At 48.0% G+C, this 20,718-nt stretch overlaps 1 protein-coding gene across 11 annotated transcripts in view; it reads right to left on the reverse strand.

Moving 5' to 3' along the window:
• Positions 1–20,718, reverse strand: part of LRFN5 (leucine rich repeat and fibronectin type III domain containing 5) — a 154,552-nt gene that overhangs the window by 11,787 nt on the left and 122,047 nt on the right. For 4 of the 11 annotated variants that reach the window (XM_048853981.2, XM_048853984.2, XM_048853977.2 and 1 more), the window contains 3 exons: positions 4,515–4,722; positions 2,667–4,074; positions 412–1,892 (listed from right to left, as the gene is read on the reverse strand). In XM_048853981.2, the coding sequence (XP_048709938.1) occupies positions 950–1,892; positions 2,667–4,054 (2,331 nt within the window). In that variant the 5' untranslated portion in view covers positions 4,055–4,074; positions 4,515–4,722 and the 3' untranslated portion in view covers positions 412–949. Of the gene's footprint in view, positions 1–411; positions 1,893–2,666; positions 4,075–4,514; positions 4,723–5,178; positions 5,334–20,718 lie in introns of those variants that run through there. The other 7 variants (XM_048853982.2, XM_048853978.2, XM_048853980.2 and 4 more) reach the window with 3 other exon arrangements.

Raw genomic sequence — 20,718 nt, forward strand, 5'->3', positions numbered from 1 at the left:
TAGGGACGGCAGCTCTGGGCCCTGCATTATTGTTTTTCTCCATTTATTCTGAAACTAACAAACCTGTCATGCTCAGACGCTTTACTGCCCCCACCCCCAACACACTTCAAAGCCCTGAATGCAGACATGCCGGCATTTGGGATTATGGCTCTGAGCCAGGTCCTCTGTGGGTGTACAGACATTGTCACTGGCTGGGGTGGAGCAACACCCCTCTCCACCAGCTGAGGATCTGGCCCTGGGTCTTCATTCCCGCACACTCAGACAGAGCCTTTACTCGCACCAGACTGCTGAGGGCATCGCCTTTCCCCTCCCCTCCCTGCACCAGCTGGGTAACATCAATACCAGGGAACCCCTAAGGCACCTACACCAAGAATGCTGCTTCAAAGGGGACTTCCTTTAACACTGGCTGGGTATACTTATTGAGTATTTTATTTTACACAACATAACAACACAGAGTTGTTGTTTCTGTACAGCATTTGCCTAAAAACAAAGGCAACACCATGGTCACTGAAAAGAAACATACAGTCTGATCATTTTAAAAAATATCATTTTACTGATTGATCCATCAGTTGTCTTTTGTTAGCTTGGAGGAAAGAGCATTTCCTTTAGAAAAGGCTTTTTCTGTGAAACTCTCTTTTGTTTTCTGCTACTGCAGAACCAGGAAGCCAGTCCTAGAGTAGGGGAAGGCACTGGTGCTGTTTCATGCTTTTTCCCTTTAATCATTTTATCTTTGAATGTTGCCTTCGGTTGTTATATTAAATAAAATAAAATAAACATAACAAACCCTGTGTGCCCTGGGCAGCTCACACACAACCCTGCATGGACAAGCCAGAACTCAGCGAGACAGGAGTGGGATTCCAAATCCCCATCTCCCAGCAGGGAGGTCTCAGACAATGTTTGCTGTTTTGTTTTTCATGGCAATAAAATAAAATACACTTTAAAAAGCAGGTCACACAGTGCTTTCCAATATCCACTCAGAACTCGAGAAAGTTGCTTTTCCACTATCCACATCAGAATTGTCTGACTGAATTAGCATCCCATTCATAGACATGCTCCTTTTAGACCATAATCCACCTGTGTTCTGGGAGTTACCATAACAATGGTATTCCATTAATTCTCCATTCAGGGAGTACCTGCGCTTTGCTCTGGATGTTTCAGCTGGCAAAGTGAGAAACTTACTTGGCTTTGATTGTGCTCTTTTGTAGGTGGGGGGCCCTTTGGCAGAGGCCGGGGGACGACTAGCTAGCTGCAGCGCAGTGGAGTTATTTCGGTTAGTGTTCTGGGACTCGATATTTGTGAGAGCTTCGCTCAGTGGCTCGTTGCTTGGCTTTGGCCCAGGCTTTCTCTTCTGCTTTTGGGAGGCAGAGGCGCTGGAAGTCCATGTGTGAGGCAGGGCAGAGGTAGTGGTAGTGGGGTCCTGGCTCGAGCAAGTGTCTGAGGACTGAGTCACACTGTCCTTAGAGACCCTGGAGCACTGGACGCTCTCCTCATGCCCGACGGCCTGTTTGGACATCGACGGGGGCATCGCACCACTGCAGCCTTGTACCTGAGCCCCGTTGGTCTGAGAATAAACATTGCTGACCTTGGTCGCCTTGTGCTGCCCACTGTTGTTACACACCTTGTAGCGGATCATGAGGATGATGATGAACACGAGCACGGAGGCCACGATAATCCCACCAATGATGATAATCATGGTGCCGCCCAGGAACTGGGATTGCATGAAATGGCAACGGACATAATCCTGCTCGGTAGTAAACTGTATGCACCCGACGACCCTGGTGGCCGTGAGGGAGGTGATGCCGTCGTCATAGATTGCCAAGACACACAAGTCGTAGACAGTCCCAGCGGCCAGGTTGTTGACCAGGAAGGTTTTGCTCGTGGGAGGTATCATTCTGGGGGACAAGGGAACTGGTGTTATTAAACAAGGCACTCACAGTCATCTCCCATCCCCAGCTCTCAAGTCACCTGTGAAGGCGATCGCCCCGGAGAGGCCAATCCCTCTGGTGTTAACACACGGCACCCGGGCAGTCTAACGTTATACGGAGCCAATTCAAATGGCTCTGAGCCAATGGTGCTGCCTCTCCCATTGGCAAGCCCACTAATTGCCTTGCTCGGCAGCACAGAGCTCCTTAGAACAGCCACTGCTAAATAACAAAAATCATTTATGACAAATTGGTTTTGAAAGGTGGGACTGTTACAGTAGCTGACTTGGAAACAAATCCACTTAGCACATAAAACACCTCTGCGGGCACTGCACCAGGCTGCGCGGCAGAGAGACTGAGGACAGCATTCGAGGGCCTTAGCGGACATACATTATTGACATCTTTCTCCCAGGTTTTCAAAACCTGAGGGTGTAAGAACCATTTAACTCATCTAACTTTACAATCCTTCTGCTGATCAGATTACCGCAGGGAATAAAGGTCAGATTGGATTATCCAAAAATAACACTATTCAAAGTAATTTTCCTATTTGTTAGTTGAAAATTGCATTAGTCTTTCAAAAGCCCTGCGCCATATGTTTCCGAGGACCGTATTCTGATCAGGCGAAGTGGTATTGTAACCACTCCTCAGTAATGGACTGCAATGAAACAGTGCATTAATAAATCAATAGGAAACAATTTGATGGAGAGCTAAGTGCAGATACAGATGTGGTTGGCTCTGTCTTACCTGTAAACAAGTGAATCATCATAAGTACCATTGTACTGGATTTGAAACATACGTATTCCAGGTATATTTCTTTGAAAATTAAATTTGAGTAGCACAGTGGATGACGTTGCTTCTGCTACTACAACTTTCTTATCCTGGCTGACTTTAGTCTCCCCATTATTACTGCTCGCATTGGATCCTGACTTGGTGGAGGTTGAGATGTCCGAGGAGCCAGGGTCAGGCTCATGAATGTGGTTTGTACTGTTTAGCAAATGAGGAAGTTTGATTATGTGAAGATCCACCATTTGAGTGGCTTCTCCTGCAGGGTTCGATGCTATGCAGGTGAAGGAGCCTGTATCCTTCACAGTTGTTATAAGTATGTCTAGCGTTCCATTGTCGTACACCAACGACCTTGTTGCATTTGAAATAAGTTTGCCTTCTGGTGAAATCCAGTGAATGGCTGGCTCTGGATCGCCCCGGGCCTTACATCTCAGAGTTGCCCGTTGACCCTCCAGCACTCTGAGCTCATGGGTATGTCTAGTAATGAGAGGGGGTTCACACAGGAACTCTTCCTCTGGGACTGACCAAAAATACCGACCAGATAACAGTGGAGGAGAAGCGCAAGTCTCTAGGTCATCCTCTCTGGAAAGACGCCTCAGCCACAGGAGTTCACAGTTGCAATGCAAAGGGTTTCCACCGAAGCTTAATGCAAAAGTAGAGGGGCTGATGATTCCTGAGGTTGCTAATACCTGAGCTCGTTGAAAGAGAGGATCAGGTGGCAGCTTCTGCAATTTATTTGATGTGACATCTAACCTGGTCATCTTGTGGAGGTGGGAGAAAGTCCCCTTAGGAATGTGATCAATCATATTGTGGTCTAAACTGAGTGTGTGCAAGCTAACCATCTTCTCCACAGCATCCCAAGGGATAGTTTCTAGATTGTTATAGGACAAATCCAGTTCCTCAAGAGCTAAAACATCATCAAAAGCTGTGGAAGAAATTAAAGTCAGCTGATTGTTGTTAAGTATCAAATGGTGCAGGTTGGAAAGCCCACTGAACATGTCATTGGTGATCTTAGTCAACCTGTTGCTGTTCAAATGCAAAGCTCGCAAATTGCGCAAATCAGAAAATGCATGAGGTGTAATAAAACTTATTGTATTCCTGGATAGCGTCAGGTCCACGAGGCTGGTCATGTTGGCAAAATCTTTCCTTTTGATATTTGTAACAAAATTGTCTGCCAGTCGCAGTTCCACAGTCCTTCTGTCAATGTTTGGGGGAACAAATAAAAGCCCTTTCTTGGCACAAAGGGTTGCAAGATTTGGAGACAAAATCTGACAGACACAGCGCTTGGGGCAGATCTGGGCTCTCACTGCTACGCCAATGAACAGCAGATACAAAAGCAGTTTTTCCATTGTAGATCAGGTTTCAGAGCCTGAAAGAGAGTGCAAAGCACATTGTTAATATCTCCCATGTGGAACACAACCCATGTGATAAGGAGGCAAAGGAAGGAAGGATGGGCTAGTGGTTACAGCACTGGGCTGTGGCTCAAGGGATCGGGATGCTGCGGGCGTGGCTGTCTCTCAATACATTGTACGCTGAGAAGCACAATGAGGCCATAGTCTCGGTGCTACCACAAGAAAAATGATGACACCAACAGGAGATGGTCACATTAGGCTGAGAAGAACCCCAATACCATGAATACATGATAACTATGATGGGCAGTCATAAGCCGTGGGTTTACTTTTTAATGGTGACAGGTGTCATCCATTAGCAAACAGCAGACCGGCACAGGATTCTTTGGTGGTTTATATGTTACTTGTTCGGTCTTATGGAAAGAGCAGGTGGATAACAGAGGCGCAGAATTTTACGTACTGTCAGCAGCGCATTTTGAAGACCCTGCCAACGCAACTCATTCTCGGACCTGCACCACCCGGTTATGCCTCTCCTTGGCCTCTCCTGAGCAGACATTGTCAACTCCTCCATTTTGGTGTGTCTTTGTGATACTGCTAAGTAGTCATCTGGGTGGGAAAGGAGTCTTGCACCTGTTTGTACAGACCTCGCAGCTGTTCAGCCAGTCTTCCTAAAAACGATAAGTGGAACATACAGGTCTACCCAACCCCTAAGCTCTTAGTGTTATGCGCAGAACAAACTCAAAGGAGTTTGTTGTCTACCATTCATAAATTGTTAACCATTTTGTTGGTGGAGAGCTAGATAAGTAGGGAACACAACCAAATTGTAGATGATTATCACTTTCTCCAACTCCCTGGGCAACAAAACTGTATTCCCCTCACCCCCAGAAAATTCTGCCAGTACAATTACAGTCTTCGTCTTAGAGCTGGGTTCTAGCACGTCTCCGCACACCAGAATTACACAACCACTTCACCAGCCCCATAAATACACTACCATAAAGACTGTACATTTTAAATGGCCATAAACACACGGAGACCAGGGGGGTGAGCTAATAGCTTTTACTGAACCAACTGTTGTTGGTGAGAGAGACAGAACTTGGTCCAGTAACAAAGAGCACGTCACCCACCTTGTCTCTCTAATAACCAGGGACGGGCATGGCTCCTGCACCCCTGCATATGCAAACAGACAAGACGTTTCACAGCTGTCCCAGGCTCAAAGCTTGTGAGCGTTTTTAGGCAAGCCCTGGGAACTTTGAATGGGGAACAATAATCCAGTCTGTCCATGAACTGGGAAATTAAATGGAATAAGAGTCTGTAAGATGCAAAGACAAGCAGTAAGACAATATCAAGCCCCTAAGTGCTGTTCCTCAGAATTGCTGAGCACCCACAAGTCTTTCTGAAACTAACATACGTGGGAGCTGTTCCAAACCTCTGACTCAGACCACCAAGTCCCTCAGACAAGAGGGCTTCTTCACCTGACAATTTATCATTTAAAAAATGTACAGAGCCTTGAGGGTGTGGTTGATGATTCTTAGTGCTGATGATCATCTTCAACACATGATAAACTCCTGTAGAAGGTTTATTTCTAACAAACAGTCCATATACTGAGCTATCTGGTTATGATCTTGAATTAAAAAGTTCTTACTCAACATAAACTGTTGCTAAATCATTTGTTACCCAAACAGTATTTGCACTTCTATGTAGGTGCTGAGGTTTTCCCCTCTAGCAAATTCCTTTTAGGCAGGTTGTATTTTTAAACAGAGAAGAGCGTATCACCCAGGGACTAGAAAATGGTCCTTCATCACTGAATCAATCTCTCAGCCAATGGCTCTCCCATAATACATGTGCTAGAGAATCAGTATTTATCTGACAACTGGAAAAGGATATAAAAACACATTTATTTTTTACAGCCAGCTGAGAGTGTAATCCTTTCTCTATAGAATCCAATGTTACACCAATTTATACTGGGCTCCTTCAGACCCAACTGGCCATTCTTGGACAATAAATGCACCAATTAAATTAGTTCCCTTTTCTGCTAGCCTTAAACTCATATGAAGCAGTCTGTTCCTGTCAACACCAGTAAAATTTTAGACTAAAACCTTTTGTAGCTCCATGGAGAATCGTTTTTGCATTAATTTTGACAGCAAGCAAACTTCAAGGATGATGTTTAAATACATTAAATACATTAAATTTCAGGCCTTTTTATGCAAGTAATATATGTTGGAAAGATTGTACTCCTGTAAATGGAATCAACGCGGTGGGAATTCACATAGTGAACAGAGACGAAATGAACACCATAATAATAACCTTTTTAGACAACAACTTAGAAGCTTAATTCACAATGAGCCTTGTTTGCACCTGTTTAGTACAGTTCATGTTATTTACTATGCAGCATGATTTAGTGTCCATAAATCTTTCCTCTGATATTGTTGTGTTGAGGCCAATAGCTATTAGAGCATGGCTGCATGTTTTCAACTAACATGCATCCAGGCAGCTTTGTTTTCATCCTGCATCCTAAATATTCTCATCATTGTTCGTGTGTCTAAGCATGCTCTTATTTATATAATAAAGCAATGACAACAATGTGCTAGGCATGTACAGATACCCACCACACACGGCACAGTGACACCCGGGGCGCACGGCACGGACACGCCCAGGGGCGCGCTGCACAGAGACACCCGGAGCGCACTGCACGGACACGCCCAGGGGCGCACTGCACAGAGACACCCGGAGCGCACTGCATGGACACGCACAGGGGCACACTGCACAGAGACACCCGGGGCGCACGGCACGGACACGCACAGGGGCGCACTGCACAGAGACACCCGGGGTGCACTGCACGGACATGCCCAGGGGCGCACTGCACAGAGACACCCGGGGCGCACTGCACGGACACGCCCAGGGGCGCACTGCACAGACACAGCCTGGGGCGCACTGCACGGACACGCACAGGGGTGCACTGCACAGAGACACCCGGGGTGCACTGCACGGACACGCACAGGGGCGCACTGCACAGAGACACCCGGAGCGCACTGCACGGACACGCCCAGGGGCGCACTGCACAGAGACACCCGGGGCGCACTGCACGGACACGCCCAGGGGCACACTGCACAGACACAGCCTGGGGCACACTGCACGGACACGCCCAGGGGCACACGGCACAGAGACACCCGGGGCGCACTGCACGGACACGCCCAGGGGCGCACTGCACAGACACAGCCTGGGGCACACTGCACGGACACGCCCAGGGGCACACGGCACAGAGACACCCGGGGCGCACTGCACGGACACGCCCAGGGGCGCACTGCACAGAGACACCCGGAGCGCACTGCACAGAGACACCCAGGGGCACACTGCTCAGAAACACCTGGGCACACTGCACAGACACAGCCTGGGGCACACTGCACAGGGACACCCGGGGCGCACTGCACGGACACGCACAGGGGCACACTGCACAGAGACACCCGGAGCGCACTGCACGGACACGCCCAGGGGCGCACTGCACAGAGACACCCGGAGCACACTGCACGGACACGCACAGGGGCACACGGCACAGAGACACCCGGGGCGCACGGCATGGACACGCACAGGGGCACACTGCACAGAGACACCCGGGGCGCACTGCATAGAGACACCCAGGACACACTGCTCAGAAACACCTGGGCACACTGCACAGACACACCCAGGGCACACTGCACAGGGGCACCCAGGGCACACTGCACAGACACACCCAGGACACACTGCACAGGGGCACCCAGGGCACACTGCACAGGGGCACCCGGGGCACATGATCCCGGCTCCAAATACCCAGCACTAGAGTGGCTCTCAAGAGGAGCAGGAGTGCACAGGTGCTGGCGGCTGCCATCCCCAGTCCCAGCATCCCCGCGGGTGAGGAAGGGCTGCCGTGGCAGAAAGCAGTGCAGGGTGGCGAGCAGGGGAGAATTGCAGCGGAGCGGAGTTCTGTCCCGATGCAGGCCCTGCAGCCTGTGCATGGGCCGTATGCAGAGCAGTGACCACCCAACGTCTGCAGCTGCCCCAGCGCCGTCCCAGCCGTTCTCACCAGTGTCCGTGTAAATGTGCTGATTGGACAGAATTGAACTCTCCACTGGCACACGTCAAAGCCGTCAACACGTTCAATGGAAAGTGGGCTGGGCTGTGGGTGGGCCAGGCTCCCGGGGCACTGCCTGCCCGCCCTGCCTGCCAGCTCCCCTGCCCGGTGGCCAGGCAGCTGGGTGCTGAAACGGATGGTTCCATTTGGCAGGAAATCCTGCAATGTCGACGCAGAACAAAGAAAGTGAAACAAACTGTCAACGTCCCAGAATTCCCATGAACCAGAGCTTCCCTTCCCTGGCCAGCTCCCAATGCCACCGCACGGGATATGCCTACGTGGGCGCTGGGGCTGGGATTCAAAGAGGCAAACCCACACGAGATCTGCTCTCATTAGCACACTCAAAACAGAGTGTAGCGAAGGCTGTATATGGGGTAAGCTGCCCCCTGTATGTACCTAGCATCCCAGACAGGATTGCTCTCGGGGCGGCTCTCCCCTCCCACCACGCACAGTTACACTGCTAGGTCTAAGGCACTAGCTTGATTAGAGAGAGTGCAGGCAATTCTCCTCAAGCCGGAATGCACACCGCCGGGGGAAGTGTAGACACAATCTGGGACTGGACTGGAAGGAGACTCTGTATTGCTATAAAAACCAAGGGATGGGGCTGCTACTCCTCACCCAGAAAATGCGGATATTGCTGAGGCCAGTTTGCAAGTCAGAGGGAAGATTCTGTGTTAAACCTCTCTCATAGGTATGTGTAACGTTTCCCACTGGCAAGCTCGAAGCCAGAAGAACCTCTTGCCCCAAACTCCCTCAGATACGCCCCCGCTTGCCCTCGGCCATGCACGAGCACCCCAAAGGCCAGGGGCTGTGATGTGAACACAAACCCAGCCAAGGGGATTATAGCACTGCTGTCGGCACCCACAGGCCAGGGTCTCGGGCCTCCTCCCACACTGCTGTGACCTGGTGGCCAAAAGCAGCCGTGACTGGCTTGTTCTCTGCAATGGTTTGCTACCAGACTGTTTAATAACATTTTTAAAAATCCCAGTCTCTTGAGTGTTCTGTTATTTCTCTTCCTTTCCTGGCCCTTTCCCTCCATCCATCTCTCATTCAGTATTCCTAATAATGATCATTTCTTTCCCACTTTCGTGTGCCCAGCCCCCCTTCCCCATTGCCACTGCTCCCAACTCACCACAACTCCTGGCCCTCGGGAAAACAGCAACCCTTTGCACTGGTAATGTGCCGTACCTATTCTGAACCCTGTGCAAACATAGATACATACAGATACGAGTGATGTCACTGCTGGGAGACCTGAGGCAGAGAGTGAAGTGACTTTCCCAAGGCCACATGGCACCTCAGTGGCAGAGGCAGGGTTTGAACTCAGAAGTGCCTGACTCCCAACCCGGTGCTCACGCCCCAGAGCACAGTAACTCTGTTGCTAGCTGGGGGCTGGGGCATGAGAAGGGTGCCTATCAGGAAAGACTGGCAATCATCCCCTCTGCCCCCTGCCTTCTCCTCGCATGGTCCCTCCCCCATGCCCATGACTCCCTCCCCATTTCCTGCTTCTGGCCCCTCCTTTCTACTCCCCTCCTCGTACTCCTGCTCCAGGCTTTCTCCTCCTATCTAAGTTGCCATTCCCAGCTGGCCTCTGTTTCCTCCCCCTCCCTCTGGGGGGCTAAGTAGGAGAATATGATCACCACATTAAACATCCAATCTTGAGTTAAAAATGGCCAGAGATGGAGAATCCACCATGACTTCTGGTCAATTGATCCAATGGCTAATTCCTCTCACTGGTATAAAATGTATCCTTTACGTCCAGTCTGATTTTGTCTAACTTTAGTCTCCAGTCATCGGATCGTATTACACCGTTCTCTGCTAGATTGAAGAGCCCACTACCAAATATTTGTTCCCTGTGCAGATACTTACAGATTTTAATTAAATCACCACTTCACCTTCTCCTTTGGCATCAGCATCAGCATCACACCCAGAGCTCGTGTTTGGCTGATTATCCACCATGACCCCCAAACTTTTTCAGAGTCGCTGCTTCCCAGGATAGAGTCCCCCGTCCTGTAAGAACAGCCCACATTCTATGTTCCTACATGTATACACTTATATTCAGCCAAATTAAATCACATTTTGTTTGCTTCTGCCCAGTTTACCAAGTGATCCAGAACACTCTGAACCAGTGAGGTGTCATCTTCATTAGTTCACACACCCTCCAGTTTTTTGTTATCTGCAAACTTTATCAGTGATGATTTCATGTTTTCTTCCACATTATTGATTAAGATGTTAAATGGCGTAGGGCCAAGACCCAGTCCTTAAGAACATAAGAACGGACACACTGGCTCAGACCAAAGGTCCATACAGCCCAGTATCCTGTCTTCCAACAGTGGCCAAAGCCAGGTGCCCCAGAGGGAGTGAACCTAACAGGTAATGATCAGTGATCTCTCTTCTGCCATACAGCTCCACCCTCTGACAAACAGAGGCTAGGGACACCATTCCTTACCCATCCTGGCTAGTAGCCATTAATGGACTTAACCTCCGTGGATTTATCCAGTTCTCTTTTAAACCCTGTTATAGTCCTAGCCTTCACAACCTCCTCAGGCAAGGAGTTCCACAGGTTGACTGCGCTGTGTGAAGAAGAACTTCCTTTTATTTGTTTTAAACCTGCTACCCATCAATTCCGTTTGGTGGCCCCTAGTTCTTATATTATGGGAACACGTAAATAACTTTTCCTCATTCACTTTCTCTCCACCACTCATGATTTTATAGACCTCTCTCCAGTGATGAGCTGCCAAAATCTTAACAACAGGTTCCCTCCTCACCCCATGAGGGGGTCGTTGCCCATCCCCGCCCCCCGGGACTCCTGCCCCATCCAACCCCCCCGCGTTCCTTGACGCCCCCCCACAGGACCCCTGCCCCATCCACCCTCCTCCCTCTCCCCTGACTGCCCCCAGAACCGGGCAGGAGGGTCTCGTGGGCCACTGTAGTGGGTGCCCACCCCACCCCTAAGAGCCAGAGGCACCTGCCGGGGGGCAAGGGGGGGAGTCCCGGCGGTGCTTACCTGGGGCAGCTCTCAGGAAGCGTCCGGCAGGTCCCTCTGGCTCCTAGGGGCGGGGGAGCATAGCTGGGGGGGAGCAGGGGGAGCGGCCGCTCCCCCCACTGATCACATCAAAAGTGGTGCCTTAGGCGCCGACCCCCTGGGTGCTCTGGGGCTGGAGCCCCCGCAGGGAAAATTTGGTGGGTGCAGAGCCCGCACCGGCAGCTCCCCGCCCCACGCCCGGCCCCAGCTCACCTCCGCTCCGCCTGCTCCCCTGAACCCACCGCCCCGCTGTGCTTCTCCGCCCCCCGCCCCCCGGCTTCCCGTGAATCGGCTGTTCGGCAGGAAGCTGGGAGGGGGCTGAGAAGCAGGCCGGGGCTTCCTGCTCAGGCCCAGGGTGGCGGAGGTGAGCTGGGGCGGGGAGCGGTTCCCCGGCCCCCCCCCCCGGGTTACCTGCTGCGGCGCGGGCGGCCCCCCTCCCCCCCCCCCGGCCTGAGCTCACCTCCGCCTCCCTGGGCCTGAGCGCGAAGCCCCCCGGCTTCCCGCGCCAATCAGCTGATTCGCGGGGAGCCGGGGGGGGGGGGGGCGGGGAGAAGCGGGGGGGGCGGCGCGTTCAGGAGCGGAGGTGAGTTGGGGCCGGGGGTGGGGCGGGAGCTGCCGGTGGGGGCTCTGCACCCACTAAATTTCCCTCGTGGGTGCTCCAGGGCTGGAGCACCCGTGGAGTCAGCGCCTAAGGAGCCACTTTGGGCCGGTTAAATTTAGAAGCCCTCTTAGAGCCGGCTCTCCCTCGCGGAACAACCGGCTCTAAAAGGGCTTCTAAATTTAACAACGGCTCTAGCGAACCGGTGCGAACTGGCTCCCGCTCACCACTGCCTCTCTCATCTCCCCCCTTCGTCTCCTCTTTTCCAAGCTGAAAAGTCCTCGCCTCTTTAATCTCTCCTCATATGGGACCCATTCCAAACCCCCAATCATTTTAGTGGCCCTTTTCTGAACCTTTTCTAATGCCAGTCTATCGTTATTGAGATGAGGGGGCCACATCTGTACGCAGTATTCAAGATGTGGGCGTACCATGGATTTATATAAGGGCAATAAGATAGTCTCCCTCTTATTCTCTGTCCCTTTTTTAATGATTCCTAACATCCCATTTGCTTTTTTGACCGCTTCTGCACACTGCATGGACGTCTTCAGAGAACTATCCACGATGACTCCAAGATCTTTCTCCTGATTAGTTGTAGCTAAATTTGAAACGCACCATGCAATGACGATTCCTCATTTACAATTACATATTGAAACCTACCTATTAGCCAGCCTTTAATCCACTTACCGTGCGCCACGCTGAATGTACAGAGTTCTAGCTTTTTAATCAAAATGTCATGAGGCGGCAAGTTAAATATGTCACAGCTGGTCTAAATGTCTCACATCAGCACGCTTGCCTTTCTCAACCGAACTTGTCATCTCATCAAAAAAAAAAAAAAATCAAGTTAGTTTAACAGGATCTATTTTCCAAAGCCCCTTTTGATTTGCATTAATTACATTATTCTTCTTTAGTTCACTATTAATTGAGGCCTGTATCCCTTATTTTGCCCAGGATCAATGCCAGGCTGACAGGCCAATAATTCCCTGAGTCATCGCATTTACCCTTTTTAACTATTGTCGCAGCATTCGCTTCCTTCCAGTCTTCTGGAACATCCCCAGTGCTTCAAGACATACTGAAAATCAACACTAACAGTCCAGTAAACTCATCAGCCAGCTCTTTTAAAACTCTTGGATAAAAGGTATCTGTGTCTGATGATTTTAAAATGTCTAACTTTAGTTACTTCTGTTTACCATGCTCCTGAGATATTAGTGGAATGGATTGAATGTTATGACCATACCATGAGACTGCATCATCTGTTTTATTCCCAATTACAGAAGAGAAATATTTATTGCACATATCTGCCTTTTCTGCATTATTATTGATCATTCTTCCATGTCCTTCTTGTAACAGTCCAGTACCACTGTCAGGATTCCTTCCCCCACTCCCCCCCGCAATATATTTTTAAAAAATCCTTCTTATTGTCCTTAACTCTGATGACCATAGATGTCTCCTTGTGTCCCTGTTTCCCTCATCAATTTTCTACATCTAATAACTTTTGAGTTACATTCATTACCATCAACTTCCCCTTTCTGCCATTTGTTATATATTATTTTTATTCATTTATTTTTTACAGTTACCTTCACTTCCCTTCTAAACCAGGTCGGTTTTTTAGCCAGCACAGCCTCCTTCCTCAGTTGTAGAACTATGGCTTTGGGGGCATCTAACAGGGTGTTCTTAAAAGATTCTTAATGATCATTCACATTTTTCTGATTAGATTCTTTCTCTCAGCTGATGTGGTTCATAATTGTTTTTAGTGTTGTGAAATTGGCCCTATTAAAGCATCACATAGACGGATCAATGGTCTGGACTATATTCTTTTTGCACATTATAAATGTGACAAGATCGTGATGGTTTGTACCAAAGTTAGTATTAATTTTCAGAGTTGTGACCAGACCACAAGAACGCCCAGCATGGCAGGAGGTGAGGGAGGAGCACACTGCCCTCTCTCCTACATGCCCGCCCGCTGTTTGGTTTCACAACGGAGGTGGGATGTCTCCAGCTCTGGGGCAGGCAAACCAACTTGCAGCGACACCGTGCTCTGCGCTGCACACGCGGGAAGAGCAGGCACCCCTTGAGCTCCAGGGCTGTGACTGGGCAGGGCTAGCAGGGCTGGACTCACGACATGGGCAGAGCTAGCTAGGCAAAGGCTGGCTGGGTGTGCAGCATCAAAAGCAGTGTAGTAACTTACTCCCCTCCCTGCAAAGAGGAATTGACTCTCCGCTCTGCTCCTGGAATGATCCAGCTGGGCACTGCCCCTCCTCGGGCACAGCACAGCAGGAGCAGCTAGCCCACTGACCTCCCAAGAAGTGACCACTGGGAAATGACACGAAGGGAGTTTCAGTTGGCGACTCCAGTACGAGGACTATACGTATCCAGCATGTGCCTTTTGCCTTTGATTTAACCCCTCCTGTCTAACACCTGAGACCGAACCAGAGACCTCCAGCGCTGAGAGCAGGAGTCAGGCTCTGTAGCTGGGAGGTAACAGAATCACATCCTCTGGGAACTGGGCCCAGAGGGAGACGCAGAACATGCTCTGACCTGTTGGCGACACCTTCACTTGTCTACCCAAGTCATAAAGAGTTGGAAGCCAGGATGTCTGGGGTCTACCACTGGAGTCTCCTCAGACTAGGAAGGCTGCTGAAAAGCAGGTCCCTGTGGACTCCTCAACGAGCTATGGCAGCTGCAATATACTGCTCTGGAGGATTCACAATGATTGCTTAAAAAATACCCTACACTGTAATATGAGTGTAAGCAACGCTTGAAATGAAACCAAGTATTTACACAACTCCATGCCTGTGATTTACAATCTGTAGATCCGGCAAAGATTAGCTGACATGTATAACAAGAGATCTTTGCTTTCTTCAGCTAAAACACATATCTTTGCCAGACAACCATCACAGTCAGGAGCCTGTGACTAGCTCGATCTGCCCATGGCATCATTTCTTGGCTGTAGGAACCGAAGGAAAAACCTTCAGCTTGCTGAAAGAGAGCAGAGTATTTTCTAATAGGAATTTTCTAGCAATGATGAAGAAAGGAAGGGATTCCAAACTGTGTCTGAAGTAACGGCTCAGATGAGCTATGGGGGAGTAAAACTGCAATAATGATTCAGAGCTCAAACTTCTGTACCAAAAACTGAACAAGCTTGGCCCAGGTCCCCAAGTAAGGCAGCTGTAAACTCTGATACACATTCTCCAGTTTGTTTCTCTCCTCTTCACTTCCAGTCCTCCTCATGCCCCTTGTTGTCACTGATAACTCACAGATGCAGCATCACTGCAAAGCAAAGAACCATTTCAGAAAAGAGCTCATGGGTCAAAGCAAATCATGGCTTTACTGTTGCTATCCACTTTGTAAACAATACATTTAAAAACCAACGTTTTCCTAAGTTAAGGAGACACACTGCTTTCATTGACACTCACATTGGCAGCCACACAAAAGGTCTGAGAAACTCAAATTCCTGAACTGATATTTGTAATTCCAACGAAGAGGCCATGCAAATGAAATGGATTTTTAAAAATCAGCTTCGAGATGCCATCTGATACTTGAAGCCATTCACTCTGTGTATTAAACCCTGAACTGCGGCCACATTTACACGGCCTTCTTGAACAGTCCTCCTCAGAAGCAGCATGATCAAATGAACCAACAGCCACTGGTTTGCCTTTTACTTAGCTGGACGTGAGAGTTTCAAATAGCCAATGTGCTGCCAAATTCTGCCAAATTCGCAGATTAAAAAAAATAGTCGTGATTAATTTCAGTTTTAATCACGCTGTTAAACAATAATAAAATACCAATTTAAATTTATTATAAATACTTTGGTTGTTTTTCTGCATTTTCAAATATATTGATTTCAAATTTCAATTACAACACAGAATAGAAAATGCACAGTGCTCACGTTATATTATTATTTTTATTATAAATATTTGCACTGCAAAAAAGATTAGTCGAGGCAAGTCAAAGCATGAAGGGGTGCATGAATGTTTAGCACACCTGGCACATAAATGCCTCGCGACACCAGCTACAACAAAGCCATGCAAAAGCCTGTCCTCACTTTCAGGTGACATTGTAAATAAGAAGCCGGCAGCTTTGTCTCCCGTACATGTAAACAAACTGGTTTGTCTGAGCAATTGGCTGAACAAGTAGGACGGAGCGGACTTGTAGATTCTAAAGTTTTGTTTTTGAGTGCAGTTATGTGAAAAAAAATCTACATTTCTAAGTTCCACTTTCATGACAAAGAGATTGCTCTACGGTACTTGTATGAGGTGAACGGAAAAATGCTACTTCTTTTCTTTATCCTTTTTACAGTGCAAATATTTGTAATAAAAAATCATAACGTAAAGCAAGCGCTGTGCACTTTGTGTTCTGTGTTGTAATGGAAATCAATATATTTGAAAATGTAGAAAAACATCCAAAAATATTTATAATAAATTTAAGTTGGTATTTTATTGTTGTTTAACAGGGCAATTAAAACTGTGATTAATTATGACTTTTTTAAATCTAGTTAATTTGTTTTGCATTAATCACTTGAGTTAAGTGTGATTAATTGACAGCCCTAATATACATAAACTATGAGATTGCCAAAGTTGCAAAATCAAGCTCTTAGAAGTCAGGAAATGCCAGAATGACAGTGGTCTGCTCAACCTTAATTCAGCCCCATTGTACACATGCATTATGTCACAGTCTATAACTACATGATCTCATGACTGGAGCACTGTCATGGATGCGTATAAACTGTTCAGGAAGGACAGGTACAGAAGGAAAGGTGGACGAGTTGCGCTGTATTCAAGAGAGCGGTCTGATTGCTCAGAGCTCCAGTATGAAACTGGACAAAAGCCTGTTGAAAGTCTCTGGGTTAAGTTTAGAGGTGAGAGCAACAAGGGTGATGTCGTGGTGGGCGTCTGCTATAGACCACCGGATCAGAAGAATGAGGCAGACGAGGCTTTCTTCGGACAACTAACTGAAGTTTCCAGAGCATAGGCCCTGGTTCTAATAGGGGACTTCAACCACCCTGACCTCTGCTGGGAGAGCAATACAGAAATGCAGACAATCCAGGACGTTTTTGGAGAATGTTGGGGACAACTTCCTGGTGCAACTACTGAAGGAACCAACCAGGGGCCATTCTCTTCTTGACCTGCTGCTCACAAACAGGGAAGAACGGATAAGGGAAGTAGAAGTGGGTGGCAACCTGGGCAGCAGTGACCATGAAATGATCGAGTTCAGGATCCTGACAAAAGGAAGAAAGGAGAGCAGCAAAATATGGACCCCGGACTTCAGAAAAGCAGAGTTTGACTCCCTCAGGAAACTGATGGGCAGGATCCCCTGGGTGGCTAATGTGAGGGAGAAAGGAGTCCAGGAGAACTGGCTGTATTTTAAAGAAGCCTTATTGAGGGCACAGGAACAAACCATCCCGATGTGCAGAAAGAATAGTAAATATGGCAGGCGACCAGCTCAGCTTAACAGTGAAATCTTCGGTGAGCTTAAACTCAAAAAGAAAGCTTACAAGAAGTAGAAATTTGGACAGATGACTTGGGAGGAGTATAAAGATATTGCTAGAGCATGCAGGGGTGTAATCAGGAAGGCCAAGGCACAACTGGAGTTGCAGTTAGCAAGGGATGTGAAGGGTAACAAGAAGGGTTTCTACAGGTATGTTAGCAACAGGGAAAAGGTCAGGGAAAGTGTGGGCCCCTTACTGAATGGGGGAGGGAACATAGTGACAGATGATGTGGAAAAAGCTGAAGTACTCAATGCTTTTTTTTGCCTCTTTCTTCACAGACAAGGTCAGCTCCCAGACTGCTGTGCTGGGCAGCACAGTATAGGGAGGAGGTGAACAGCCCTCAGTGGTGACAGAACAGGTTAAGGACTATTTAGAAAAGCTGGACATGCACAAGTCCATGGGTCCAGATCTAATGCATCTGAAAGGGCTGTGGGAGTTGGCGGATGTGATTGCAGAGCCATTAGCTATTAACTTTGAAAACTCATGGCAATTGGGGGAGGTCCCAGACGACTGGAAAAAGGCTAATGTTGTGCCCATCTTTAAAAAAGGAAAGAAAGAGAACCCAGGGAACTACAGACCGGTCAGCCTCACTTTAATCCCTGGAAAAATCATGAAGCAGGTCCTCAAGGAATCCATTGTGAAGCACTTGGAGGAGAGGAAGGTGATCAGGAACAGTAAACATGGATTCACCAAAGGCAAGTCATGCCTGACCAACCTGATTGCCTTCTATGATGAGAAAACTGGCTCTGTGGATATGGGGAAAGTGGTGGATGTGATCTATCTTGACATTAGCAAAGCTTCTGACACGGTCTCCCACAGTATTCTTGCCAGCAAGTTAAAAAAGTATGGGCTGGATGAATGGACTATAAGGTGGATAGATTAATAATTTTGCCACCCCTAGGCCCTGAAATAATTGCTGCCCCCATATGAACTTGTGAACAGCAGTAACTGATGCAACAAAGGAATCTATTTTGCGCATTTTTGCTATCATTTCATTTTCCCTTTCTTTCTTTCATAGAATCATAGAATATCAGGGTTGGAAGGGACCTCAGGAGGTCATCTAGTCCAACCCCCTGCTCAAAGCTTTCTTTCTTTCTTTCTTTCTTTCTTTCTTTCTTCCTTTCTTTCTTTCTTTCTTTCTTGTAGCATTTTTTTTTAACTGAGAACCACTTAATTTCTTCCATCCGGTCACACTATTAACATTCAGGATTGTCGCAGGTATGTTTCCTTCATGGTGTCACGCCGTCAATGGTGGTTTCATTACGCTCTATGACTGGTAGAATTGCGGCGTCACAGATGCTTCAGTTTGGTGAGCAGTTACAATATGAACAAACGACGATACAGGCATCCAACAGACAGTGGGCTTGTGCAAAAATGTCATGATTACAAAAATGTTGTTATTATAAATTTGCTGCCCTAGGCCTAGGCCTTATCGGCCTAGGCTAATACGCCATCGACTGCACCCTCAGCAAGTTTGCAGACGACACTAAACTGGGAGGAGAGGTAGATACGCTGGAGGGCAGGGATAGGATACAGAGGGACCTAGACAAATTGGAGGATTGGGCCAAAAGAAATCTGATGAGGTTCAACAAGGACAAGTGCAGAGTCCTGCATTTAGGATGGAAGAATCCCATGCACCGCTACAGACTCAGGACCGAATAGCTCGGCAGCAGTTCTGCAGAAAAGGACCTAGGGGTGACAGTGGACGAGAAGCCAGATATGAGTCAGCAGCGTTCCCCCATTGCCAAGAACTCCAATGGTATATTGGGCTGTATATTAGGAGCATTGCCAACAGATCGAGGGAAGTGGTTATTCCCCCCTATTCGGCACTGGTGAGGCTTCATCTGGAGTACTGTGTCCAGTTTTGGGGGCCCCACTACAGAAAGGATGTGGACAAATTGGAGAGAGTCCAGCAGAGGGAAATGAAAATGATTAGGGGGCAGGGACACATGACTTATGATTCTATTCTAAATTACTTTTTTCCACAGGACACTGCCTTAGTCAGTGCACAAGATGGAGAGTGCTCACTGCCTGGGTAGCTATTCATAGAATCATAGAATCATAGAATCATAGAATATAAGGGTTGGAAGGGACCCCAGAAGGTCATCTAGTCCAACCCCCTGCTCGAAGCAGGACCAATTCCCAGTTAAATCATCCCAGCCAGGGCTTTGTCAAGCCTGTCAATATATTTATATTGTCAATATATTTTAATTCTGCGTAGTCAAAGTGTGGCCCCAGATCCGCTGGCAATGCTACTAATAAAACAGCCCAATATGCCGTTAGCCTTCTTGGCAACAAGGGCACACTGCTGATTCATATCCAGATCCTCGTCCACTGTCACCCCTAGGTCCTTTTCCGCAGAACTGCTGCCTAGCCATTCGGTCCCTAGTCTGTAGCTGTGCATTGGGTTCTTCCGTCCTAAGTGCAGGACCCTGCACTTATCCTTATTGAACCTCATCAGATTTTTTTTGGCCTAATCCTCCTATTTGTCTAGGTCCCTCTGTATCCTATCCCTGCCCTCCAGCGTATCTACCACTCCTCCCAGTTTAGTGTTATCTGCAAACTTGCTGAGGGTGCAATCCACACCATCCTCCAGATCATTTATGAAGATAATGAACAAAACCAGCCCCAGGACCGACCCTTGGGGCACTCCGCTTGATACCGGCTGCCAACTAGACATGGAGCCATTGATCACTACCTGTTGAGCCCAACAATCTAGCCAGCTTTCTACCCACCTTATAGTGCATTCATCCAGCCCATACTTCCTTAAGTTACTGGCAAGAATCCTGTGGGAGACTGTGTCAAACGCTTTGGCTATGGGGTGACGAGAATTGCATGCAGTATTAAAGTGGGTGTACCATGCATTTACATAATGGCATTATAATATTTTCTGTCTTATCATTTATCCCTTTCCTAATGGTTCCTAACATTGTTACCTTTTTTTTTTTTTTTTTTTAATTCCTGCTGCACATTGAACAGATATTTTTTGAGAGAACTATCGGTGGCAATGGCTAACTTACATCCGCACATGGTGAATGCATAGTAGGAATTCTGTTTTCCAACATGCGTTACTTTGCACTTCTTACAATTGAATTTCATCTGTCATTTTGTTGCCCAGTCACCTAGTTGTGTGAGATCCCTTTGTAACTCTTTGCAGTCGGCTTTGGACTTAGCTGTCTTGAGAAATTTTGCACAGTATGAAAACTATGTCTTACTGTCTCGCATGGTCTTTTTATACTGCTAAAATGGAAACTGATGCCAAATTCCTCCTAAAACCTAATGATGGCTGAGAACGAGTCCATGGAGCCAGGTGGCTTTGATGCTGATGAGGTTAAGCTGTGGCTCCCTCGCAGCACAGACCAAAGGGCTCCCTGTAAGCAGTGTTCTATGGAAATGAATGACTAGCTGCTGCCCTAATAACAAACTGAGGTCATATGAAAAGCTAATGAAATTG

The sequence above is a fragment of the Caretta caretta genome, chromosome 6 (assembly GCF_965140235.1).
Source record: "Caretta caretta isolate rCarCar2 chromosome 6, rCarCar1.hap1, whole genome shotgun sequence".
Classification (NCBI taxonomy): Eukaryota; Metazoa; Chordata; order Testudines; family Cheloniidae; genus Caretta; species Caretta caretta.